The 24,738-nt window shown below is 43.8% G+C and overlaps 1 protein-coding gene across 2 annotated transcripts in view; it reads left to right on the forward strand.

Moving 5' to 3' along the window:
• The window catches only part of TARBP1 (TAR (HIV-1) RNA binding protein 1), an 88,502-nt gene that overhangs the window by 43,193 nt on the left and 20,571 nt on the right, over positions 1–24,738 (forward strand). For both annotated transcript variants that reach the window (XR_006299754.1, XM_043596284.1), the window contains exons 15-22: positions 3,321–3,508; positions 3,937–4,198; positions 4,322–4,510; positions 5,985–6,175; positions 6,595–6,666; positions 8,348–8,468; positions 15,359–15,469; positions 19,192–19,341. Coding sequence is in view for 1 of the 2 variants with exons in the window: in XM_043596284.1 (XP_043452219.1) it covers positions 3,321–3,508; positions 3,937–4,198; positions 4,322–4,510; positions 5,985–6,175; positions 6,595–6,666; positions 8,348–8,468; positions 15,359–15,469; positions 19,192–19,341 (1,284 nt within the window). In the remaining variant the exon portion in view is untranslated. The remainder of the gene's footprint in view (positions 1–3,320; positions 3,509–3,936; positions 4,199–4,321; positions 4,511–5,984; positions 6,176–6,594; positions 6,667–8,347; positions 8,469–15,358; positions 15,470–19,191; positions 19,342–24,738) is intronic.

The following is a 24,738-nucleotide window of genomic DNA, read 5'->3' on the forward strand; positions in this document are numbered from 1 at the left end:
AAGCTATCTACACATTCAGTGCAATCCCAATCAAAATTCCACCAGCATTCTTCTCGAAGCTAGAACAAGCAATCCTAAAATTCATATGGAACCACAAAAGGCCCCGAATAGCCAAAGTAATTTTGAAGAAGAAGACCAAAGTAGGAGGCATCACAATCCCAGACTTTAGCCTCTACTACAAAGCTGTAACCATCAAGACAGCATGGTATTGGCACAAAAACAGACACATAGACCAATGGAATAGAATAGAAACCCCAGAACTAGACCCACAAAAGTATGGCCAACTAATCTTTGACAAAGCAGGAAAGAATATCCAATGGAAAAAAGACAGTCTCTTTAACAAATGGTGCTGGGAGAACTGGACAGCAACATGCAGAAGGATGAAACTACACCACTTTCTCACACCATTCACAAAAATAAACTCAACATGGATAAAGGACCTAAATGTGAGACAGGAAACCATTAAAACCCTAGAGGAGAAAGCAGAGAAAAACCTCTCTGACCTCAGCCGCAGCAATTTCTTACTTGACACATCCCCAGAGGCAAGGGAATTAAAAGCCAAAATGAACTATTGGGACCTCATGAAGATAAAAAGCTTCTGCACAGCAAAGGAAACATTCATCAACAAAACTAAAAGGCAACCGATGGAATGGGAAACGATATTTGCAAATGACATATTGGACAAAGGGCTAGTATCCAAAATCTATAAAGAGCTCACCAAACTCCACACCTGAAAAACAAATAATCCAGTGAAGAAATGGGCAGAAAACATGAATAGACACTTCTCTAAAGAGGACATCCGGATGGCCAACAGGCACATGAGAAGATGATGCTCAGTGTCACTCCTCATCAGGGAAATGCAAATCAAAACCACACTCAGATATCCCCTCACGCCAGTCAGAGTGGCTAAAATGAACAAAACAGGGGACTGTAGATGCTGGAGAGGCTGTGGAGAAACGGGAACCCTCTTACACTGTTGGTGGGAATGCAAACTGGTACAGCCGCTCTGGAAAACAGTGTGGAGATTCCTCAAAAAATTAAAAATAGACCTACCCTATGACCCAGCAGTAGCACTGCTAGGGATTTACCCAAGGGATATGGGAGTGCTGATGCATAGGGGCACTTGTACCCCAATGTTTATAGCAGCATTTTCAACAACAGCCAAATGATGGAAAGAGCCTAAATGTCCATCAACGGATGAATAGATACAGAAATTGTGGTTTATATACACAATGGAGTACTACGTGGCAATGAGAAAGAATGAAATATGGCCTTTTGTAGCAACATGGATGGCACTGGAGAGTGTTATGCTAAGTGAAATAAGCCATACAGAGAAAGACAGATAACATATGGTTTCATTCCTATGTGGATCCTGAGAAACTTAACAGAAGACCATGGGGGAGGGGAAGAAAAAAAAATGGTTAGAGAGGGAGGGAGCCAAAACATAAGAGACTCCTAAAAACTGAGAACAAACTGAGGGTTTATGGGAGATGGGAGGGAGGGGTGGGTGGGTGATGGGTTTGAGGGCACCTGTTGGGATGAGCACTGAGTGTTGTATGGGAACCAATTTGACAATCAATTTCATAAAAAAAAAAAAAAACATGGCATAAAAAGGCGTAGTGGTTATGAGCACAGGCTTTGGGGTTAGACTTCCTAGGTGTGGAACCTTGCTAGCTGTGTGACCTTGAGGAAGTTACTTAACGTCTCTGTGCCTCATTTACCACCACTGCAAAATGAGGGTTACAGAGTTGATCATGAGAGTTAAAGTGAGCTCATACATGCTAAGACTTTTGAACAGCGTCTGGCACACGGAAAGTCCAGGCTGCTAATTAAAACAGAGAATGTACATGATTGCTTTAATAATGTAGTTTTTTAAAAAAAAATTTTTTTTTCAATGTTTATTTATTTTTGGGACAGAGAGAGACAGAGCATGAACGGGGGAGGGGCAGAGAGAGAGGGAGACACAGAATCGGAAACAGGCTCCAGGCTCTGAGCCATCAGCCCAGAGCCCGACGCGGGGCTCGAACTCACGGACCGCGAGATCGTGACCTGGCTGAAGTCGGACGCTTAACCGACTGCGCCACCCAGGCGCCCAATAATGTAGTTTTTAAAGTTGTTTTTAGGAACTGTCCCGAAAGAAAATGATAAGGAAGCCTGATTAGTACTTCAGCATCCTGTCCAGTATGTATTAATGCATTCGCGCCATGAGAGGACTTTGTGAGCTTTGAATGTAGACCAAAATCATGAACCCTATCACAGTGATTCTTAAAAGATGGCTTGTTTTAGTAATTCACTGAGTTATGTTAAGGTTAACAGGGACCATACAGACTACAAGTAACACTGAATTTTACTTCTTGTGGTGACAGTGTCGCTACGCACAATTTATCCGTAGAGATAGTGGATTTATTTTACGGGGGGTTGGGGGGGGAGGAACGGAATGAGTAGCAGAGAGGTCCTCTCGGGCTGGTAGTATTGGGGAGCCCTCTTTCAGACTCTGAATGCAGCTGTTTTCCGTGTGTTGGATTCTGGCCTGCGCTCCTGGCTTCGGTGGTGGTGGTAATGGGTTTCCCGTCTCAGTGCGACGCCAGGCTGTGTTGGTTTCCTTCCTTTGCGCTCCTGCCCGTAGAGCATCAAGCGCTACCCGTGAAATCCTCGCATCTGTTTAACCGTCACAGTAACACTGAAGGGTGGATTCTATTATTTCCCCATTTTACAGGTGAGAAAGCTAAGGTGCGCCGTGTCCACAGGCAAACCGGTATCGAGTTCAGAGCCGGGATTCAGACCTCTTCCCGGTGGTTCATGAGTAGCTCCTGGTCGCGGTGCTGTGTCCCCTCTCCCGAGGCAGCTAACAGCTGAGCGGAGGAATTATTTGCATGTACGCCTGGAGCCTTGTCTCCCTTCACACACTCCAGCCAGACAGTGAAAGCGAGACTCCCCCGTAGAAATTGTCCGAATGCGTGCGTGGGTAGGAAAAAGATGGAGAAGTGCTGCTTCACGTATACTCGCGGGCTCTGTGTGCGGCTCATCCGTCACGGGACTGCTTCCAGGGACCCACCCCCCAAATCGAAGCGATCCAGTTGTCTTCTTAGTCGGAACTGCTGAATTTTTATTGCCACCTTACATTTGTTCACCGCCCATCTGTACGGAAGTGGCGAAGCGAGCGAACCTGACGTGCGGTGTCGGGTTCCCTCTTGTTCTCGCTGATGGGCGGTCGCTGGGAGGGGGACGGGAGGGTGTGAGGCGTCCGTAGGCTGGGCTCTCGGGTCCTGCCTGGGTGGGAGTGGCCCACGTGAAATAAGATTGTTCCGTTTCCCCCTCAGGAGCCCACGCTGGGCGCGCAGGTCCAGAGGGTCATCAGCATGGCTGCCTTGGCCACGGTGTGTGAGGCCACCGACCGGACGCCGGAACTGCAGCTCGGCTCTCTGGAGGCTGGGCCCACGGAGAGGTTCCTCTCCGCTCTCCCGCTCAATCACACGCTGCAGAAGCCCCACGCAGAGGAGGAGAGCAGGTAGGCGTGTGCACCCTGGAGGACAGCTTCTACACGAAGGGCGTCTTTCTGCTCACATTTACAGTTTCAGTTTTGCTTTTAGTCATTGAGATAATGAGCGATGGCCCAACCTTGTTTATCGGGGATGGGAGTTTGGAGATGAGGCTGCGTTCAGGATGAGCCCGTGTTCTCGCGTTACTCGTCTCTGTTACCGGAAACCCACTGACCCGACTGCACGCGGTTCTCGGTGAATCCCCTTAAAGTGAATGAAAACACCTACCTTCAGAGTTAGAAAACTGAGGTTTCTGTGGTTCCCTTGCTTTTCGGTAGACGGGCTATTTAATAATGACTGTTGAATTTCTCCCCCCGTGAGGATAGTGCACTACATGCAGAAGAAGCCGACACAGACTGGCGGAGGCCTGGGGCAGTGACTTCATCTTTTGTTTCAGTCTTTGCGAAGAATCCTCGTCTTCCCAAGGATGGGGGAAAATAGTTGCACAATATATCCGTGATCAGTGGGTCTGCCTCTCTTTCTTGCTGAAGAAATATCACACCCTGATACCAACCTCAGAGGGTGAAATTCTGGAACCCATCCTACCTGCCGTCCAAATGCCAGTAAGGACCCTGCAGGCCGCTCTCGAAGCCCTCACGGTCCTGCCCTCGGATCAGGTCCTGCCTGTGTTCCACTGCATGAAAATTTTGGTTCCCAAGGTGAGAGAAAGTGAGACCTGAAGTGAAGAATAACTACAGAACAGAGATCAGTTTCTGAAATTAAGAGATAATTACGTATTTCTTTTTTTTATTTCTTTCTTTTTTTTTTTTTTTTCCTACCAGCTTTTGACCTCCTCTGAATCACTCTGTGTGGAGTCCTTTGACATGGCTTGGAAAATTATATCTGCTTTAAGCAACACTCAGCTGGTATTCTGGTCTAATTTAAAAGCTTTCGTTCAATTTGTTTTTGATACCAAAGTTCTTACCACTGCTGCAAAAATCAAGGGCCAGGCATACTTCAAAATAAAAGAGGTAACTTTTTTTACATTGGGGTAAAAATGCATAATGTAAAATGTACCATCTTAAATTTTTCAAGTTCAGTAGAGTTAAGTATGGTCATGTTGTAACAGGTCTCCAGAACTTTTTGAACTTGAACTGGAACTCTGTACTCATGAAACAGCTCCCCTTCTCTCCCTCCCCCGGCAACCACCGTTCCACTTTCTGTTTTTATGAATTTGACTACTTTAGGTTAAAAGGAGGTAACTTTTTGTTTTTTTAATTTGTGTGACCTGTAGCACGTGAGGAAGAAGAGAGTTCTATTTGTGATTACGTATTAGATTTGCTGTTATGTATTCAGTCAGTCAGTATGTATTTTGAACCTTCTTCAGTGTCATGAGTAAGAACAGAACCTGTTAAATGGAAGAGCTGTGCAAAAGGGTAGCCTGTGAACCACACGTGCCACAGAAACTTCCTTTGATTCATATAATGCTTAAGAAGTTTTTTTAATTAGTTGCCAACTTTTAAGAATTAGGCAATTTGCATGAAAGTCTGTGTTTCCCTTCTCTTGGAATGCTGGAGAATTGGATGACCTGGCCACTCCTAGGAGCTGCCCGTCCAGATAGGGCACGCCCCTTGCATTTCTCCACAACCAGTCCTTGACCATCCTGGAGATCAATGGCAGACGGCAGGTGCCCTCTGTCACCACATTTATGCTGTTGCTTTTCTTTAAAAAAATTTTTTTTTCAACGTTTATTTTATTTTTGGGACAGAGAGAGACAAAGCATGAACGGGGGAGGGACAGAGAGAGAGGGAGACACAGAATCGGAAACAGGCTCCAGGCTCTGAGCCATCAGCCCAGAGCCTGACGCGGGTGCTGTTGCTTTTCTTGTATAAAGGAACAATTCTCTGAATATAACCGTAATCAAAAGGTCTTCCTGGTTCCTGAAGGCATTGGCTTTTGCAACCACTGATACACGGTAGGGGACGTATCGTGGTGGAAGGACATCATGTCTAGGAACTCGTGTAGACCTTGTTATCCAGAGGGGGAAATGGAAAATGAAGTCCTTTTATGATGCTGCGGTCCCTGCACTGCCTCTCTGTCCTTGCCTGTCCCACAGTACACACCTAGAGACCAGGGTATTTGCTGCCTCAGAGAAGGGAGGGAGGCGGTGACAAAATGCAAAGGAAACTGAAAATATAAAGGGTGAGAGATTTTTCTCCCTTCCATTCTATTACTTTGGACAGTTTTTTCTGTTGGAGAGTCTGGGGAGAATATCACTGTCAGTGAAATTGCATTTAGTTTTATTACCGAGGAATGAAAAATAAGCATTCTGTGATTATCAATCATCTTGGAAAACTTTTAATGATAAAGAATTTTTAACTTTTTATCCTCTATGGTTAGGTTGAAACTGTCATTGGAAGCCATCAAACAAGTTGTTTTAGCAACACTTTTTTTTTTTAACCTAAATGGATCAAAGAATAAAATGACCATTGTATTTCATTCCAGATTATGTACAAGATAATTGAAATGTCTGCTATAAAAACTGGAGTCTTCAATACACTGATAAGTTATTGCTGCAAATCTTGGATAGTTTCTGCTTCAAATGTGTCCCAAGTGTCTTTATCAACTGCTAAAAATTACAGCGAACTTGTCCTTGAGGCCTGTATATTTGGAACTGTGTTCAGGCGTGATCAAAGGTAAAAGATACCATTTTCAACCTGTCTTCATTTCTATTAAGTACCTACTTGAGTAGGATTATGTCTTTATTTTGAGGCTTTCAAATTTTTATTTTATTTATTTTTTAAGTTTATTTTCAGAGAGTGAGAGAGTGGGGGAGGGGCAGAGAGAGAGAGAGAGAGAGAGAGAGAGAGAGAGAATCTCAAGCAGGCTCCACACTGTCAACATGGAGCCTGATGTGGGACTCGAACTCATGAACCGTGAGATCATGACCTGAGCTAAAGTCAAGAGTCAGACGCTCAACTGACGGAGCCACCCAGGTGCCCCTACTTTGAGGCTTTCAATTAGACAGATATAAAGTATTAGTTAACTTTAAATTTGGGGTTTTAATATTTTCCTGTCTAAAACCTGTTCTTTGTCAAATATTTTTTATGGGAAGACTTATTCAGGATGTGCAGACCTACATAGAAAATCTTGGCCATGATTGTGCAGCCAACACTGTTATAGAAAAGTAAGTATGGTGGATTTTCCATGTCTTGATATAAATGGAATATTCAAAATTTAACATCAGATGAGAGACATCCTGTGTTTGTTACATTTAATAAGTGTTTCCCAGTGATATCTATAAGATAGTGAAAGAGCCTTCAAAAGCATGTTAGAAATTACATTCCCTGGCTAATATATTTTCTCTAGATGTAAAACTTTTTACTAAAATTTGATAAGCTCAAAAAATGTTTTGAAGATGAAGAAAAAGTGAGAAGAAATCATAGCAAATGACATTGGAAGACATCTTTTTACAATGTTATCACATTCTTTTTTTTTAATTTTTTTTTTTTTTTTAATGTTTATTTTTGAGAGAGACAGCATGAGCGGGGGTGGGACAAACAGAAGGAGACACAGAATCTGAAGCAGGCTCCAGGCTCTGAGTTGCCAGCACAGAGCCCGATGCGGGGCTTGAACCCACAAACCATGAGATCATGACCTGAGCCGAAGTCGGATGCTTAACTGACTGAACCACCCACGTGCCCCAATATCACATTCTTGATGGGAATAAATGAGAATTTTCTTGGAGAAAAACACATTTTACTGCAAAATCCAGTATAAATAAGAAAGTGACTACGGGGATCTCAAAACCCCAATCCCTTTTCTTTTTTAGGTGGAGGGGTGGTCATCAACATACACATAGTATTCTGTTAGTTTTGGTCACAACTTACCATTTAACAAGTCAACATACTACACATAAAAATAAAATTACTTCTGGAATAGGCCCTAAAGTTTTGATTTCTGGGGTAAGACCGTTCTTATCTAACCTCTGAATTAATTTTTTAAAGCTTGTCAAGTAGCCTTTTAAAAATTTTTTTTTCACATAATTTTCAAAAATGTGTGTTTAGATGTTCATAAAAAATGCACAAATGATAATTGCATATAGGTATCACAGTGTTAATTATTCCAAAAGTTATAGCTGTTTTTTAAATCACTTGCCACTCTTATATTTAATACATTTTTCATTGTTAATTGTTTAACTGATTTTTTGTTTTCTTGGCTGGTTGAAAGTAGCAATAAAAGTGAAATTTTTTATTTGATGGTTTCAAAATACTTTGGTCTCTACTAGACGAATGTTTTGTTGTTAAAGTGACATTCGCCGACGTTATAACAGCTCTAATGAGCTTTGGAAACATGTATTAACAATGTCACTTAACTGATCTTCCCACATGTGGATACTGAACATACAGGTTGCTCAGAGCGTGCACTGCTCCTGAGTTTGCCCAGCACTCGGAGAACGTGCATACACTGTGTGCACAGTAAAGACGAGTGATCGGGTGTTTGATGTGCGTTCATGCCCCCCAGCAAACAGGTGTCCGTGGTCGTCTTTAAGGAACCATTTCATGAGCTGTGTGATCTGTTCTGTCCACAGAGATCTTACTGACCCAGGATGGGTGGTGTGTGTGCACTGTTTTACCAGAAGTCTGGGTGAATTTGTGCTCATTCGGACCTTCAGTACAGGCTCTCTTTTTGATATATCCATTTGTCATCTTGCGTTATCCTAAACTATGAAAAAGCATAGTCATCAAGTACGGAGCTCCTTAATTTTAGAAATCTTTGGAAGGTTTTGATATTTTGAAACGAATACGTGACCTATTTTTCTGTTTTGAAAATGTATTAACATAGTTTGTCATTTTACGTTTTTTTAGTACTAAAAGAGAAGACCATTATGTGAGAATTTGTGCTGTCAAATTCCTGTGTTTATTAGATGGCTCAAATATGTCTCATAAGTTGTTTGTGGAAGATCTTGCAATCAAGCTATTAGATAAAGTAAATATGCCTTATTTTATACTTTAAATCTTTGTTCTTGATAGCTAACTATGTCAACACGGTAGTATTCTGAATATTTTTTATCAAGAAAAAAACACGTTTTTAGTTAAACATTAGCGATTGTCCAATTGTTTGGTTTTAGAGAAGAAGAATATTTTCCCTGTACTTTCTAAACTTTGCTCAGTGTATTTCCTAGTACCAGTCAAAAGCGGTTATGTTTAGAGTCATATATCCATACAGTGCTTTATATAAGAAATGGAATAAAAAGGTAAAAAATTTAGGAAGTAGCGTGATTTGAAGAACTGATTTTGGGGCGCCTGGGTAGCGCAGTCGGTTAAGCGTCCGACTTCAGCCAGGTCACGATCTCGCGGTCCGTGAGTTCGAGCCCCGCGTCAGGCTCTGGGCTGATGGCTCGGAGCCTAGAGCCTGTTTCCGATTCTGTGTCTCCCTCTCTCTCTGCCCCTCCCCCGTTCATGCTCTGTCTCTCTCTGTCCCAAAAATAAATAAACGTTGAAAAAAAAATTAAAAAAAAAAAAAAGAACTGATTTTTTTTTTTTGTTTGTTTGCAAAACCATTTATAAATCTAGGAGGAAGGTAAAAGGAGCAAAGTTAAATCTAATGCTCTCTTCTGAATTTGAGGCTGAGATAGATGGAATCCCGGTCTGTTTTGTCACCTCTGGGCCAAGCTGGGTTATAACTGATGGCCATAGCACCCACTTAAGCCACTTGTACTGAAATAACAGTGTTCATCATGCATTTATGTTCTGCAGATAGCAGATCAGCGTCAGGTACAATCTAGGAAGTGGGGTTTTTTTAATGTAAAAATTCCCTTCTTTGCAGTGTTGGAGTCGGTGGCAGGTCTCTGAAGAAATAGTGTTTTACTGGTTTCCTGAAGGATGAGTAGACTTTAGAGTTGCAGGATACTCCATCAGATAGAACACACAGATGTATCCTAGTGAACACTGATACGTGATATGAGATATAAGAGTGTTTCAAAGAAAAGCAGAATAAGGACAAGGGACAGCTATTTGGAGCGTCAGAGAGGGCCTCTCTGATAGGTGACATTGGACGGAACTCTGGGTGCATTGTCAGTGAGGCTGGAGGACGCCGGGAGAGGCTGGTGTCCCCAGGCCACATGAGGGAAGTGCTGGCTGGAGGCGTGGAGGGACACGAGGATGCCCATCGTCCGTGGGATTCGGCAAGAAGGCTGTCGTTGGCCACCTCTACAAAGACCTTTGACTGGCATGGTGAGAATAAGCCTCAATGGAAGGGCTGAGAAGAAAATGGTTGTGGAGCCAGTGGAGATGAGCAGAGGCACTCTTGAGTTTGCTCTGATGAGAGGGGGTAACGGGATGGTGTCTGGAGGAGGGCGTGGGTCAGGGGCTTGTTTGTATGTTGAAGGAAATGATCGGGGTGGGGGGCGGATGACAGTAGTGGAGAGGCCAGGGTGGTCACACAGGCGAAATCCTCGAGTAGCCGCTTCGCATCCACCAGGCTGGCTCTTAGAACAGACAGACTGAAAGTAGCCACGTTGGTGAACCTTGAAGTCGTTGCCCTAGGTGAAAAGAAGCCCATCATAAAGGGCCACATACTGTGCGATTCCATTTATATGAAGTGTCCAGGATAGGGAAAACTGTAGGGACAGAATAGATTAGTGGCTGCAGGGTCAGGGTGAGAGATCGGGAAGCAAATGCTAATGGGCACAGGACTTCTCTTCAGAGTGATGAGAATGTTCTGGAATAAACAGTGGTGATGGTTGCACAGCTTTGTGAATACACACAAACCCACTGAATTGGACACTTTAAAATGGTGATTTTTATGGCACACGAACTATATTTTTTAAAAAAATCCTTGAATAGTCTAGATTGGCCCTAACGTCCAACAGAAGGATTAGCTTTATTTAAGAGCTGGAAAAGCAAAGACCAAAAAGTTATGTTAGACACTTGCTCAGGCCCAGGAGTTGTTTTTCGAAGATGAAGAAAACTGAGCAGAGCAAATAATACATGAAAAAGGTAATTTGAAAATAAAAAATGAAAGAATAATCCTAGAGAAAGTGAAAAAGGATCGTACTCAGACCGGGGTGGGCTGGGTAGCTGTAGTCCGCAGGGGGGCGGCACTGAGTCTGTGTGAAAGGAGGGAACGCCTGACGCCCTTGTGTTCTGGGCCAGGAGGCAGGATCATTTCTAGAGGGAAGATGCAGAAACACGGTTGGCGTTTGAAAACCGAGGTGAAGGTTGAAGTTGTAGCAAAGATCTCGGTTAGAATTAATACACGGTCGTGGTTAAAGTGCCGGAGCCACAGAGGGTGGAATTCCACACCACCGTGGCACTGCTTAGACAACCGTGTGTCTAACGTGTCATCGTAGGTGACACGCACGTGTGTAGACACGCACATAGTTTCGAGTGCATGGATGGATAGAGTGAACCGGAGCAAGAGGACGTGGTGGCCGCCTGGGCAGATCTTCAAGGGCCGCCTGGCGCCACGGAAGACCTGCTTTGGAAAGAGGCGCCGTGAGTGTATCGGGCCCCCACTGCCTGGCTCCAGGCTCACGGCGGCCTGGCCACCCCGTGGGCAAGCAGCTACTGAGCACCTGGCCTTTGCAGCCCGCTCGCTCTTCTTCTAGTTCTTTAGGCTTTACTGAGGCCTGTGTAGGTAGTTCTCTGCTTACCTTTTACTGGGAACTTGCAAAGATTTAGTCAAAGTAGCTTCCAAAGTGATCCGTTCCTGGCCCAGTTATCAGTGATGGACAGTCTTGTCGGGTCTGACATTCCCCCCAGCACACATCATTTTGAAGCCAATCCCAGACATGAGTTTTATTTCTAAACGTTTCAGTATGTATCTCAAAAAGATGAGAATTCTTTTTTTAGCCACACCCACAATATCATTTTCACACCTGAATTCATAATGCCTTAGTATTATCAAATAATCCAGTCAGTGTTTAAATCTACCTGATTGCTTTACATTTTTGTCAGTTTGTTTGAAACATGACCCCATATAAGGTCCATTCCTTCGGTTGGTTGAGATGTCTCTAATGTCCTTTAATCTACAGATACCCCTCCTCATTCTTTTTAAACTTGAATGTATTTTTTGCAGAAAGTGGATTGTTTTCATTGTAGAGACTTCCACAAACTGGATTTTGCTGTTTGAATTTCTGTGGTGCCATTTACAATGTTTTTTTGACCCCTTCATACAAGATGGTATTGAGATCTAGAGCCTTGATCAGATTTAGGTTTGATTTTCCTTTTGGGGGTAGAGGTGGAGCAAGAGTGTACATCCATCAGGAAGCTTAGAGTATTTGGCTGTCTCTTCTTTTGGGATGTTAGTCATTGATGAATTGTCTCATTCCATTAATTCTTTCAAAATGGTGATACTCTAATTGTTTTATTCCTTTTTCATCTATTGGCTGAAGTTCCTGTGTACCCAAAATGAGGTATTTAGATACCCTGAGATATGTTTCCTATAGGAAAGGCAGGATAAATGCTTGCTTTTTTCCTGTTACTTACCAGTTTTCAAAATAATGAATTAAATTAGCTTCCTAGTGTATTCTAGTTTCTTCTAATGGTGATCAGTGATGTATTTTATTTTATTTTATTTTATTTTATTTTATTTTATTTTATTTTATTTTATTTTTTAACTTAAACATATTGGTGTGTTTCAGTCCCTTATCCCAATTTCAGTCAGGTAAAAGAGAAAATCTGAGAATATAACTTAGTGTTGGGTATATTACATTTGAGTTGCGTTGGGGCCTCCATGTGAAATTACCCAGTAACAGACAGGAGTATGATATTTGGGAAAGAAATGGAAGCCATCCTACCTGGTGATAGCTGAAACTTTGAAGACAAGAACGTCTAGGAGGAGGCTAAAAATGGGAATTTAGAAAACACTGACATTTGAAGTATGTTGATAGGAAAAAGAACCAGAGAAAGATCATGAAAAAGAGGTCTGAGAAAGGAGAATAGAAGCAGAATTAGATGGTGCTGGCCTGGTGTTGCTAGTGTTCTTGACTGATCTCATTTAAAACTCTTGTCTACAGGGGGCGTCTGGGTGGGTCAGTTGGTTAAACATTGACTTCAGCTCAGGTCATGATCTCATGGTTCGTGAGTTTAAGCCCTGCACCATGCTCACTGCTGTCAGCTCAGAGCCCGCTTCAGATCCTTGTCCCCCTCTCTCGGTACCCCTCCCCCTCATGCTTTGTCTCTCTCTCTCTCTCTCTCAAAAATAAACATTAAAAAAAGAAAAAAGAAAAACCTCATCTGTAGAAAATTTGGCATAGAAACCTCTGAATTTGTCCATGATTATAACCTTTAATCTCAGAGCACAAGTTCAAACTCAGAGCCTCTTCTTTTCCACCACAAGCTGTGTCTAGGGGCTGTTACCAGTGGCATCCACTGTAGCTGAGAGCAGGTGGGGCGCCGAGGAGAGAAGCTGGGAGGCATTTCTGAGATTTCGGAAGCCCACTGGGTAGGGCCGGTTTGCAGTGGAGTGAAGGGGTAGCGGACACGCACGAAACGCAAGAATAGTACTTTAAAAAAACTGATTTGATGAATCTCTGAAGGAAACCCAAGGACCTTTCTTCCTCGGATACGAGAAGATGAAGGCCGGAGACAGAAAGTGGAGTGAGGAAGGTTGAAGGATTGTTGAAGTGGGAAAGATCACATGGTCAGAGTGAAAAAACTGGACCGGGTTAAAGGCTTTGGGAAAGTAGGAAAGATTTTAACTTGTTTTTGTGGAAATAGGAATGGGACGAGACTTGAGAAAAGCATAATGATGGTCGAACACAGTAATTCTTTCTTAATTGGGTGTAGTTGGCACGATGTTAGATTAGCGTCAGGTGTACAACTTAGCGATTGGATAGGTTTCTACGTTATGCTGTGTTCACCACAAGTGTAGCTGTGACCTGTCCTGCTCCATCACTCTTACCATGTCATTGGCTGTTCTTATGCTCTGCTTCTTATTCCCACAACTTACTCATGCCATAACTGGAAGCCTGTATTTCCCTCTCCCCTTCACCCGTTTCACCGAGCCCCCCACCCCCGTCCCCTCTGGGAGCCATCAGTTCTCTGTATTTGGAGTTCCCATTCTGCTGTTTGTTTGTTTGTTTTGGTGTGTTTTTTTTAGATTCCATTTATGAGTGGAGTCATTCTGAAAGTGTGTTCTCTGGACTGGCAGCTTTAATCACCAGGGAACATGTTAGAAATGCAGATTCCAGGGCCCCATCCGCCTTCTGCCGAGTCAGAAGCTCTGGGGGTGGGCCAGCAGTCTGTTTGAAGGAGCCCTCAAGGTGATCCTGAAACTCTATAGACTTGGAGACCACCGGTCTAGTGGCGGTCAGGGCCCAGAATACATGCTTTCGATGAAGTCGGTTGGAGCAGATGATTTTTCTTTTCTTCAGCAGTGCCTGGCAACTTGAAAGTAGGATCAGATTACATAAGACCACTGGGTTGTTTCAAAAGTAGGGAATTTGCAAATGGGTTGGAGGGTATAGTGAAAGAAATTGAATGTGCTCTTGAAGATAGCGTAGAGATTGTTCTTGGGCCCAGGGTGGGTCAGGAGGCGCAAGAAACTAGAGAGATTGACGGACTGGCAGAGAAAAGAAAAATGTTTCTGAATAAAAGAGTTCATTGAGTGGAACAAGTGAAAGGACAGGAAATTTTGAGCCGAAGAGGGAATGTTAGCATTTCCAAGTGAGGACGGTGACTCCAGTGAGGCCCCGGTGGCAAGTGTACTGGGCCAGTGATGCTCCAGCGTGCTGTGTGATCGCCCTAGTGATGATTCCATGCTTAGCTGCATCCAGGCTGAGTAGGACATGAAACCTGAATCACCTCTTTCAGAAGAAAATGTCCCCAAAGAAATCATGGCAAGAGAGGAGGCTGTGAGATCTTAATCGTCGTCAGGAGGCATTAAAATCTACATTAACTTAGCTATTGTCATGAAATTGTATACATATTGACATGCATAGGATGGGATCAGTGAAGAAAGATCACAGAATTTATCAAGTAGATGAGGATTGTCTACATTCAATGACTGGGTTTGGAGATAGCGGATGACCTACTTTTTCATTGCTAGGACATTTGAAAATGTTATCACACTTTTTTTTTTTTAATTTTTTAATGTTTATTCTTGAGAGAGAGTGTGAGCAGGAAAGGGGCAGAGAGAGAGGGGCCTCTGAGCCGGCAGCACAGAGTCCTACACGGGGCTCAAACCCACAGACTGTGAGATTATGACCTGAGCTGAAGTCAGACGCTTAACTGACTGAGCCACCCAGGTACCCCATGAAAATGTTAGCACGCTCTTTATTGCAACCATAACTCAGCAGCTAAGCACTAGTAGTTATAGAACAAAAGTCAGCCTGGCAGTTGGCTGAATTTAGACAGCACGGACCATCACAAGCAAGAAATGGAAGAGTCCCCCTGCTGCCATTCTCTGGTGTCTCCCTTAATGGTGTTCACACCAAACTGCAGATACCATTACCGCAAACTTCCACAGGACACAGAGGCAGCAGCTGAGAAGCGCGTATATTGGTGCATCGTAAAACGTGTCAACTGTCTCCATCTCTCCTCACTCCCGTGACCCCGTATCTCCACATTAAAGTGGCCACAAAGGCACAGACAGATATTTCCAAATACTTTTTGTGCCCACTACAGTTTTATGATCCCTTTTCTAACTTGAAAAGCAGATAAATGAACACAAGCAACTAAATTCATGGTGTTGAAGGGAAATCAAGTGTTCATAAGAAAGCGTCTTTACTTACCTTCCTTTCTGCCTTCGGGGAGGGGTCATGAGTGCCTCTGCACTGTTGACACCTTTTACATTTGAAGTTGTCATTGGTTTTGTTCTCACTGATCACAAATTCAGTGGGTAATGTGATCCTTGTCCTCTCCCCACCCCAGGATGAGTTGGTGTCCAAGTCCAGAACCCGATACTATGTGAATTCTCAACAGCACAGAGTGAAGAACCGAATATGGCAGGCGCTACTGGTGATTTTCCCCAGGTTTGATCAGGTATAATTTGTATTCCATCGGTACCTTTAAGCATGATGTTTTGATACGGAACAAAAAATAGTAAAAACTGTCATGTGCTGTTTTAATAGTGAGAAAGTAATCTTAAAATTTATTCTTCAGTTCTTAAAATTGAAGTTACTCATTTGTTTTGTTATTTTGTTTTTGTTTCTGTTTTTGTTTAGTGGAAAGAATCCTAAGGCAATTAGCATCGTAGAAATAAATTGGAAACTAGTTTACGTGGCACTACTTAATATTTTTTCTCCTTTTTTTCTTACCTAATGTAAATAACATCGTAACTGTTTAATGTCTGGTGTGCCATTTGATTAGAAAATATAGGTCCGTTCACTTCTCGTTTCCCACAGCTAAGTTACTTTGGAGTGCTGTTGTTTTGGATGAGATAGTCATTTCCCATGGCTGATTTCCCGCCCCCCCCCTTAATTTCATGAATTCTGTGATCATATAAACCAGCTAAGCCAAGGCCAAGATCTTAATCTATTACAACAGTCTTTGTCCAGTTACTTTTCCCTGAGGAAGAGTGGATGGAATCTGTCTGATTTCTCTGATCATCTTTGCTTAGGATTCCTGTTAAGAAAATAGATCATTGGGGCGCCTGGGTGGCTCAGTCGGTTAAGCGGCCGACTTCGGCTCAGGTCATGATCTCGCGGCCCGTGAGTTCGAGCCCCGCGTCAGGCTCTGTGGTGACCGCTCAGAGCCTGAAGCCTGTTTCGGATTCTGTGTCTCCCTCTCTCTCTGACCCTCCCCCGTTCATGCTTGCTCTCTCTCTGTCTCAAAAATAAATAAACGTTAAAAAAAATTTTTTTTTAATTAAAAAAAGAAAATAGATCATTATTGGAAAGTTAGGTATATCTCACACAATTTTAAAAAGCATTTTTGAATGCAAAATGTTCAGAGTTTCCTGTTCTTCCCTCCTAAGGTCTTTTTTTTTTTTTTATGTTTATTTATTTTTGAGTGAGTGAGAGAGAGACAGAATGCAAGCAGGGGAGGGGCAGAGAGAGAGGGAGACACAGAATCCGAAGCAGGTTCCAGGCTCTGAGCTGTCAACACAGAGCCCGATAATGGGGCTCAAACCCACGGACCGCGAGATCATGACCTGACCCGAAGTTGGATGCTTAACCCACTGAGCCACCCAGACACCCTGTCTTCCCTCCTAAAGTCTTTTAAATGTTTCGGAGAGTTTTAAAAACATAGCAAACTTATGAAGCCTTCTATCTGTGAGAGATAAACACTTAAGTAACTATGTACAGAAGTATGTCCAAGTAAATTGTTTGGATAAATGTAAGAGGAAATGGCTAAAAGTGTCCTTTCTGGGGAGGAATCTTAGCAGATGTGTGGGGGCTGCTGATTTTCATCATAGGCCTCTTCATGTTATTTGATTTTTAAAATACCGTACGTATTATAGTTAAACACTAAAATGCATTTAAAAAGAAACACTAGAAATGTTTGACTAGGTTAACTGAGAATATTTTTTTTGTCTTGGCACAGAAGGGCCCCAAGGACGAGGGGAGTGTTGGGGAGGGGTGGGGGGCACGACAGAGCAGGTGGGCTTGTCAGGAAGAACTCCAGCATGTCTGTTAGGGAGCAGCCAGTGCTGAGAATTTTAAATTCTTGTACCTTGTGGTTGCACTTAACTTTCACACCCATCGTGCAAGGCAGGCCATGCGTGTGCCCCTGTTGCCTAGCTGGGCCCTGGAGTTCAGGGAGGCGGGTGACCTGCCTGCACGATAACGCGGCAGCTGAATGATGGGGGTGGAATTTCACAGCCGGCTCTATCCGACTCCAAGCCGGATTTTACAGAGCTGTCTCAGGGCCCCACAAATGAGCTTGTCTGCTCCTCTTCTGCCAATTAGAAATGTTTTGAAGATAGATTCTTCTTTAAAATAAAGAAATATACATCATAAATGTGTTTATATGTTACAGAAGTATATATGTGTACATATTTTTACCTGCTACTTAGATATGTTCCCTTACCCAGATGGAAGTACAATTTTGAAAAGAAGGCTGGGGCGAGGGAGGATGATGTGGGAGCTTAAGGTCTTGGCCAGAAGAACTGGGGAGGCTGTAAGGGCAGGTGATGTGCAGTCCAAAGGGAGAAAGGAGCCCCGGACCTACTTCTCCTGGGTCTCGTTTGCCTCCTGCGGACTCTGGCATCCGTCCTTCCTGTTCCAAGTTTTAAGCCCATGACATCTTGATGGATGCTGGTTTGAATCTGAATTCTGCCACCTGCCAGGTTTTGAAAAAATATTTAACTTTTCTGAATCTTTTCTTTTCCCTATGAAAATACAGAGCAATAACCTTCCTCATAGACTTTATGTCCAAGCAAATTATAAAGTACCCAGGAAAGTACCTTATCATTATGATTCAGTGAACAGTTTTTAGGTTTGCTTGAGAGAGTTGTAGATCTGATAATTACTTAAAATTTTAAGCTATTTCAGGGTTCCAGTCGGTAAAGCATGCAGCCCTTTTTATTTTTATTTTTTATTTTTTTTTTAAGTTTATTTATTCATTTTGAGAGAGAACATGCATGCAGAGGCAGGGGAGGGTCAGAGAGAAGAAGAGACAGAATCCCAAGCAGGCTCTGTGACATCACCACAGAGCCCAACGTGGGGCTCAAACTCACACCCGCCTCCCTGAACTCCAGTTCCCCGCTGGGCAACAGGGGCACACGCATGGCCTGCCTTGCACGATGGGTGTGAAAGTTAAGTGCAACCACAAGGTACAAGAATTTAAAATTCTCAGCAGTGGCTGCTCCCTAACAAACATGCTGAAGTTCTTCCTGACAAGCCCACCTGCTCTGTCGTGCCCCCCACCCCTCCCCAACACTCCCCTCGTCCTCGGGGCCCTTCTGTGCCAAGACAAAAAAAATACTCTCAGTTAACCTAGTCAAACGTTTCTAGTATTTCTTTTTAAATGCATTTTAGTGTTGAGCTGTAATATGTACAGTATTTTAAACAGGCTAGACTCCTGTTCCTGTGAGATCCTGACCTGAGCCGAGATCAAGAGTCAGATGTTCAACTGACTGAGCCATCCAGGTGCCCCAACATGCGACTCCTTTTAAATGTTTAGTCATTCATTTTTGAGAGAAAGAAAGCACAAGCTGTGGAGGGGCAGAGAGAGAGAGGGACACAGAATCCAAAGCAGGCTCCAGGCTCTGAGCTGTCAGCAGAAGCCTGACGTGGGGCTTGAACCCACGAACTATGAGATGGCCTGAGCCGAAGTCAGACGCTTAACTGACTGAGCCACCCAGGTGCCCCAATAGCCATTTTGGAAGTTGCTACAAGACTATATCTTAGGGGCGCCTGGGTGGCGCAGTCGGTTAAGCGTCCGACTTCAGCCAGGTCACGATCTCGCGGTCCGTGAGTTCGAGCCCCGCATCAGGCTCTGGGCTGATGGCTCGGAGCCTGTTTCCAATTCTGTGTCTCCCTCTCTCTCTGCCCCTCCCCCGTTCATGCTCTGTCTCTCTCTGTCCCAAAAATAAATAAAAACGTTGAAAAAAAAAATTAAAAAAAAAAAAAAAGACTATATCTTAATTGTTCCCGCCTTGGTCATGCCATGGTGGCAATCATATTGCAGCTCATGAGTGTATCAAATCAACATGATGTACACTTTAAAGTTGAGTGTTGTGTATCAATTATATCTCAATAAAATAAAACAGTTAATCACCATAACATAACCATTTAATTTATGAACTTTATTTTTCTCAGAATTTCCTGAATAGAATTATTGACAAGATTTTCCGTGCTGGTTTCATCAATAATCAAGCATCCATAAAATATTTTATAGAATGGATTATTATATTGATTCTTCATAAATTTCCTCAGTTTCTTCCGAAGTTCTGGGATTGTTTTTCTTATGTAAGTAAAAGAGATTTTTCATAATTTTTGAAATTCAAATATTTTGGCTATGCTGGGAGATTTGTTTCATTTTAAAGTTGTGTTTTTGCCTGTCAGTTGTCCTGTTCCTGATGTATTGACTTCCTGTGTTCTGTTTTGCAAAATCTGAATTAAATGAAGAGACAGAGATCCCTGGCATTCCTCCTGAGTTATCAGTCTTCTGTTCCCACAAAGTAAGGATGGAAAAGGCTTATGTTACTGGGAAGTCAAGAGAAATGGGTGCCTTCTCCATCCTTACTCACCAAGCAATGTCTGTGTTTGTTTTCAGAAATAAGAACAGTGAGGGGTGCCTGGGTGGCTCAGTCAGTTGAGCGTCTGACTTAGGTTCAGGTCACGATCTCACAGTTCCTGAGTCTGAGGCCCATGTTGAGCTCTGTGCTGACAGCTTGGAGCCTGGAGCCTGTTTTGGACTCTGTGTCTCCCTCTCTGTCTCTGCCCCTCCCCCACTCATGCTCTGTCTCTCTCTCTCAAAAATAAATAAACATAAAAAAAAATAAGAACATAGAGGAATTAAATGCAGTCTTTACATTTTAAAAGAGTTTTTAAATAGGGAAATTCCACACAAGCCAAGTGGAGAGACTGGGAGGGAGCCCCCTCACCAGCTTAGAACAAATATCCACTGATTTCCATTCTTACTTCACCTCTACCCTCATCCCCCACCCCCACCCCATTCCTCTCTGCCTGACATTTCTTGTATCTTGCAAATCATTTTTAAGGCATGGATAAGTGATAGGGTTTACGATTGCAGTCTCCTGGCAAATAATGAACTCTTTCTAAACATCAGTTCTAAATACTTGCCCTGAATGTTTTTCTTTGGTTCCCCAAAGCAACTTCCTTTTCTTAATACAAATGACCTTGCCTTCTGCTTTGTGTGAAAATGGAGATGCCTTCCTTCCTCAACGTATCTTTCTGTCTCTTCCTTTATGTTTCTTTTTGTGTGTGTGTGGGGGGGGAGAGACCACATTCATATAACTTTTATTACAGTCCAGTTATAATTGTTTTATTTTATTTAATTTATTTAATATGAAATTTATTGTCAAATTGGTTTCCATACAACACCCAGTGCTCATCCCAACAGGTGCCCTCCTCAATGCCCATCACCCACCCTCCCCTCCCTTCCACCTCCCATAAACCCTCAGTTTGTTCTCAGTTCTTAAGAGTCTCTTACGTTTTGGCTCCCTCTCTCTCTAACCTTTTTTCTTTTTTCCTTCCCCTCCCCCATGGTCTTCTGTTAAGTTTCTCAGGATCCACATAAGAGTGAAACCATATGGTATCTGTCTTTCTCTGTATGGCTTATTTCACTTAGTATAACACTCTCCAGTTCCATCCATGTTGCTACAAAAGGCCGTATTTCATTCCTTCTCATTGCCACGTAGTACTCCCTTGTGTATATAAACCACAACTTCTTTATCCATTCATCAGTTGACAGACATTTAGGCTCTTTCCATAGTTTGGCCATTGTTGAAAATGCTGCTATAAACATTGGGGTACAAGTGCCCCTATGCATCAGCACTCCTGGATCCCTTGGGTAAGTTCTTAGCAGTGCTATTGCTGGGTCATAGGGTAGATCTATTTTTAATTTTTTCAGTGTGGAGGTTCCTCAAAAAATTAAAAATAGATCTACCCTATGACTCTTCCTTTCTGTTTCAGGGGAAGAAATTGTCTTTGTCACATCTGTCCCCATCCTTATTTGTACTTTAGGGGGACTTCATTCTTCATTCTTCTTCTGTTGACTTTTCTTCTGTCCAGCCATTGTCTTAGTGCCATCTTTCCCTTTCCGCAGCCACCCCTCATTTTGTTGTGATTTGCTTTGTTACGTTGCACAGACACCGTGATCCAGACAAATGCAAGGTTTGTGGTATCCCTGCATCCAGCACGTCTCCTGGTGCCATTTTTCCAACAGCACTTAGTCACAGTGGGGCTCTGTGTTTGCATTTTGGTAACCCTCACCATATTTTAGACTTTTTCATTATCACATTTATTACGGTGATCTATGGTGATTTTTGGCTTTCGCCGAAAGCCCAGGTGATGGTTAGCATTTTTCAGCAGTGAAGTATTTTTTTTAATTTTTTTTTTTTTAACGTTTATTTATTTTTGAGACAGAGAGAGACAGAGCATGAACGGGGGAGGGGCAGAGAGAGAGGGAGACACAGAATCTGAAGCAGGCTCCAGGCTCTGAGCCGTCAGCCCAGAGCCCGACACGGGGCTCGAACTCATGGACCGCGAGATTGTGACCTGAGTTGAAGTCGGACGCTTAACTGACTGAGCCACCCAGGCGCCCCAGCAGCGAAGTTTTTTTTTTTTTTTTAATTTTTTTTTTCAACGTTTATTTATTTTTGGGACAGAGAGAGACAGAGCATGAACGGGCGAGGGGCAGAGAGAGAGGGAGACACAGAATCGGAAACAGGCTCCAGGCTCTGAGCCATCAGCCCAGAGCCCGACGCGGGGCTCGAACTCACGGACCGCGAGATGGTGACCTGGCTGAAGTCGGATGCTTAACCGACTGCGCCACCCAGGCGCCCCAGTATTTTTTAATTAAAGTATGCATATTGCATTTTTAGGCATAATGGCTACCAAACACTTCATAGTCTACTATAGTCTGGTGTACATGGAGTCTAGTAAATGTCACCTTTATATGCACTGGGGAACCAGAAAAGTTGCTTGACTCCTGTTATTGTGATACTTGCTTTGTTGGGATGGTCCAGAACCAAGCCTGAAGCCTGAGGTGTTTCCCAGGCATGCCTGAATTATCCTTTCGGATGCGTGAACTTTGCCTTCCTCTCTTCCTTTACGTAAACGACTGTGGTCAACTACGTTTTCAGAAATCCTATACTGAGGATTTCATACACAGCTCCAGACCGCCTTTTTCTGTCTCCGTCTTCCTTACATTTCATGCTGGCACCTGCTTTCTCTACAGCTGACGTCCGCTGCAGTGAACCATGTGGCCCCTTCCCTGTCAGGTTGATGGACGCCTTCCCTCTTTCTTTGATGTGTTCTCTTTCCTTCCCTCAACCCTTACGCTTGGTTTTATCTTAAGAATCCTACGCTCCTGGTGAGCAAAGCATAATGTATAATCACGTGGAGTCACTAGGAACTGTAATCCCTGAAACCAATGTACTAATGTAATGTGTCAGCTGTACTCAAATACAAACATTTGTTAATAAAGAAGAGATCTATACAAGAACGCCCCGTCCACATTGTTTGGAATAAACTGAAATCTCTCTCAGTGTGAGAACAAGAAGAATCCTTATTCAGCCCCTGGTGCTTCTCTTTCTGCGCTCTGCTCTCTAAACCCATGTGCGTGGCTCCCTGCCCCTCCAGCCACCGGCCGGGCTTTCTCACAGGGTCACTTCCGATCTGCGTGTAAACCTGGCCTGATGATAGCACCTTTCCCTGATATCGATCTCCTTTCTCTCGTTCTTTTCTCCCAGTCTCCTCGCTTGAAACCCACGTGTCCCTAAAGCCCGGGGCTCCTTCATCCTGCTCCTTCAGCCTGAAAGATCTGTCGGGCTTTTCTTTTCTTTTTTTCTTTTTCTTACAATTTACTTAGGAAGACACTGAAGTTCAGAGAGATTGACTTGTCACACCAGTAAGAAATGACATAGCTTTAGGGGCACCTGGGGGGCTTGGTCAGTTAAGGGTCCGACTTCGACTCAGGTCATGATCTCACGGTCCGTGAGTTTGAGCCCCGCGTTGGGCTCTGTGCTGACAGCTCAGAGCCTGGAGCCTGCTTCAGATTCTGTGTCTCCCTCTCTCTCTGCCCCTCCCCTGTTCATGCTCTGTCTCTGTCTGTCTCAAAAATAAATAAACGTTAAAAAAAATTTTTTTTAAAAAGAAATGACATAGCTTTAATTCAAACTCCATTTAATTTCCGGAGCTGCGTTCTTTTTCGCTGTTGTGAGATTCCCCGTCTGGCTCCTCCTTCCCCTTTTCGTGTACGTGGAACTAAGGAAAACACTCCATCATTTTCCCTTGAATTGCTTCCCCTGTCTGCTGCTTTATTAACGTCGTCTACTTTGTCTGCTCTCCGGTGGGGAGGCTCTGCCTCAGGAAGTCTCAGGAAAGGCAGGTTGGCTCTGGTGTCCTTCTGAGACGTCCTGTCTCTCCTGTAGCCCCAGCAATGCCAGCAGTTCTGTGACGTTTTTCCACTTAGTTCAGTCTCTCTCTTCATAAAGAGCTTTCAGACCTTGTATCTTGTCGTCAGGTCTCTTTCTCTGGATGTCAGTCAGGGGTATTCCTTGTAAGCAAATAAAACAACTTTTGATTGAATCAGGAAGGGACTTTGGGCACCTGGGAGGTTCAGTTGGTTAAGCATCTGACTCTTGATTTTGGTTGAGGTCATCATCTCACGGTTCGTGAGATTGAGCCCTGCATTGGGATCTGTGCTGGGCTTGGAGCCTACTTGGGATTCTCTCTCTCCCTCTCTCCATGCCCCACCCCCACTGTCTTGTGCACACACGTGCTCGCTCTCAAAAAAGAAGGGGGCGGGGAACTTAAGCAGAGGAGGAGTAGGGAATCAGGAGGTATGCAGAATGCCCAGAAAGCTGGAAAATAAGAATAAAGGAGGTTGAACGGCCCACAGCTGCACCATAGCCATGCCATGGAGCTGGTCCATTGGCGGACGTTGGTTTACCCCACCGGAGATGACGTGCCATCTAACCTGTTGTACGCCTCTTGCCTCCGTGGGCTTTGCCCCTATAAGTTGAGAGTTCTCGATTCAGAGTTCAGGGTGGATGCTTCTGGATCCAAGTCTCAGGTACCTTCTCTTTAGCTGCCAAGAGGCTGGGAAGAGGAATGTATGAGGCATTTTTTGCTTCCCACAAGACCTATAAGGTGGGAGAATTTCCTAAACTTGGAAGGGGATTCAGGATAGATACCCAAATGAAGGCAAATATCCACTACACCCTTTTCTTCCTTTATTGGAAGCCGAGGACCTCAACTTTTATTTTTTAGAGAAAACAGAAGTCTTCACAGAGGGATACCTTTACCTTCTCCACAGCGGTACACATTTGCCTGTGTCCGTATCCATCTGAGACTTCTTCCCTCCTTGTATCATAAAGGACCTGAATCTTTGTTGAAGATCATTCTTCTGCTTTTTCTCTGGCTCCTCTTCCCCTGCCTTCTCAGGAACCTTCTGTTTTCAGTCTGTCTTCTGTACTCAGTCTCTCCTTCTTAACCAAATGGTTTCCATTGCTTTCCGTGTTCTCACGTCTCCTCCATCGTTTATGGATGTCTGCACTGCACCACCCGCCCCTCCCCTGTGGTCCCCCTGTCTCACTCCTGTGTTGTAGTCAGACCTCCTGCAGGGGGCATCCGTATTCCACAGCTGGGTTTCCCCCTTCCTCCCACCGACCCTGC

This window comes from Prionailurus bengalensis, chromosome D2 (assembly GCF_016509475.1).
Source record: "Prionailurus bengalensis isolate Pbe53 chromosome D2, Fcat_Pben_1.1_paternal_pri, whole genome shotgun sequence".
In the NCBI taxonomy this organism is placed as follows: Eukaryota; Metazoa; Chordata; class Mammalia; order Carnivora; family Felidae; genus Prionailurus; species Prionailurus bengalensis.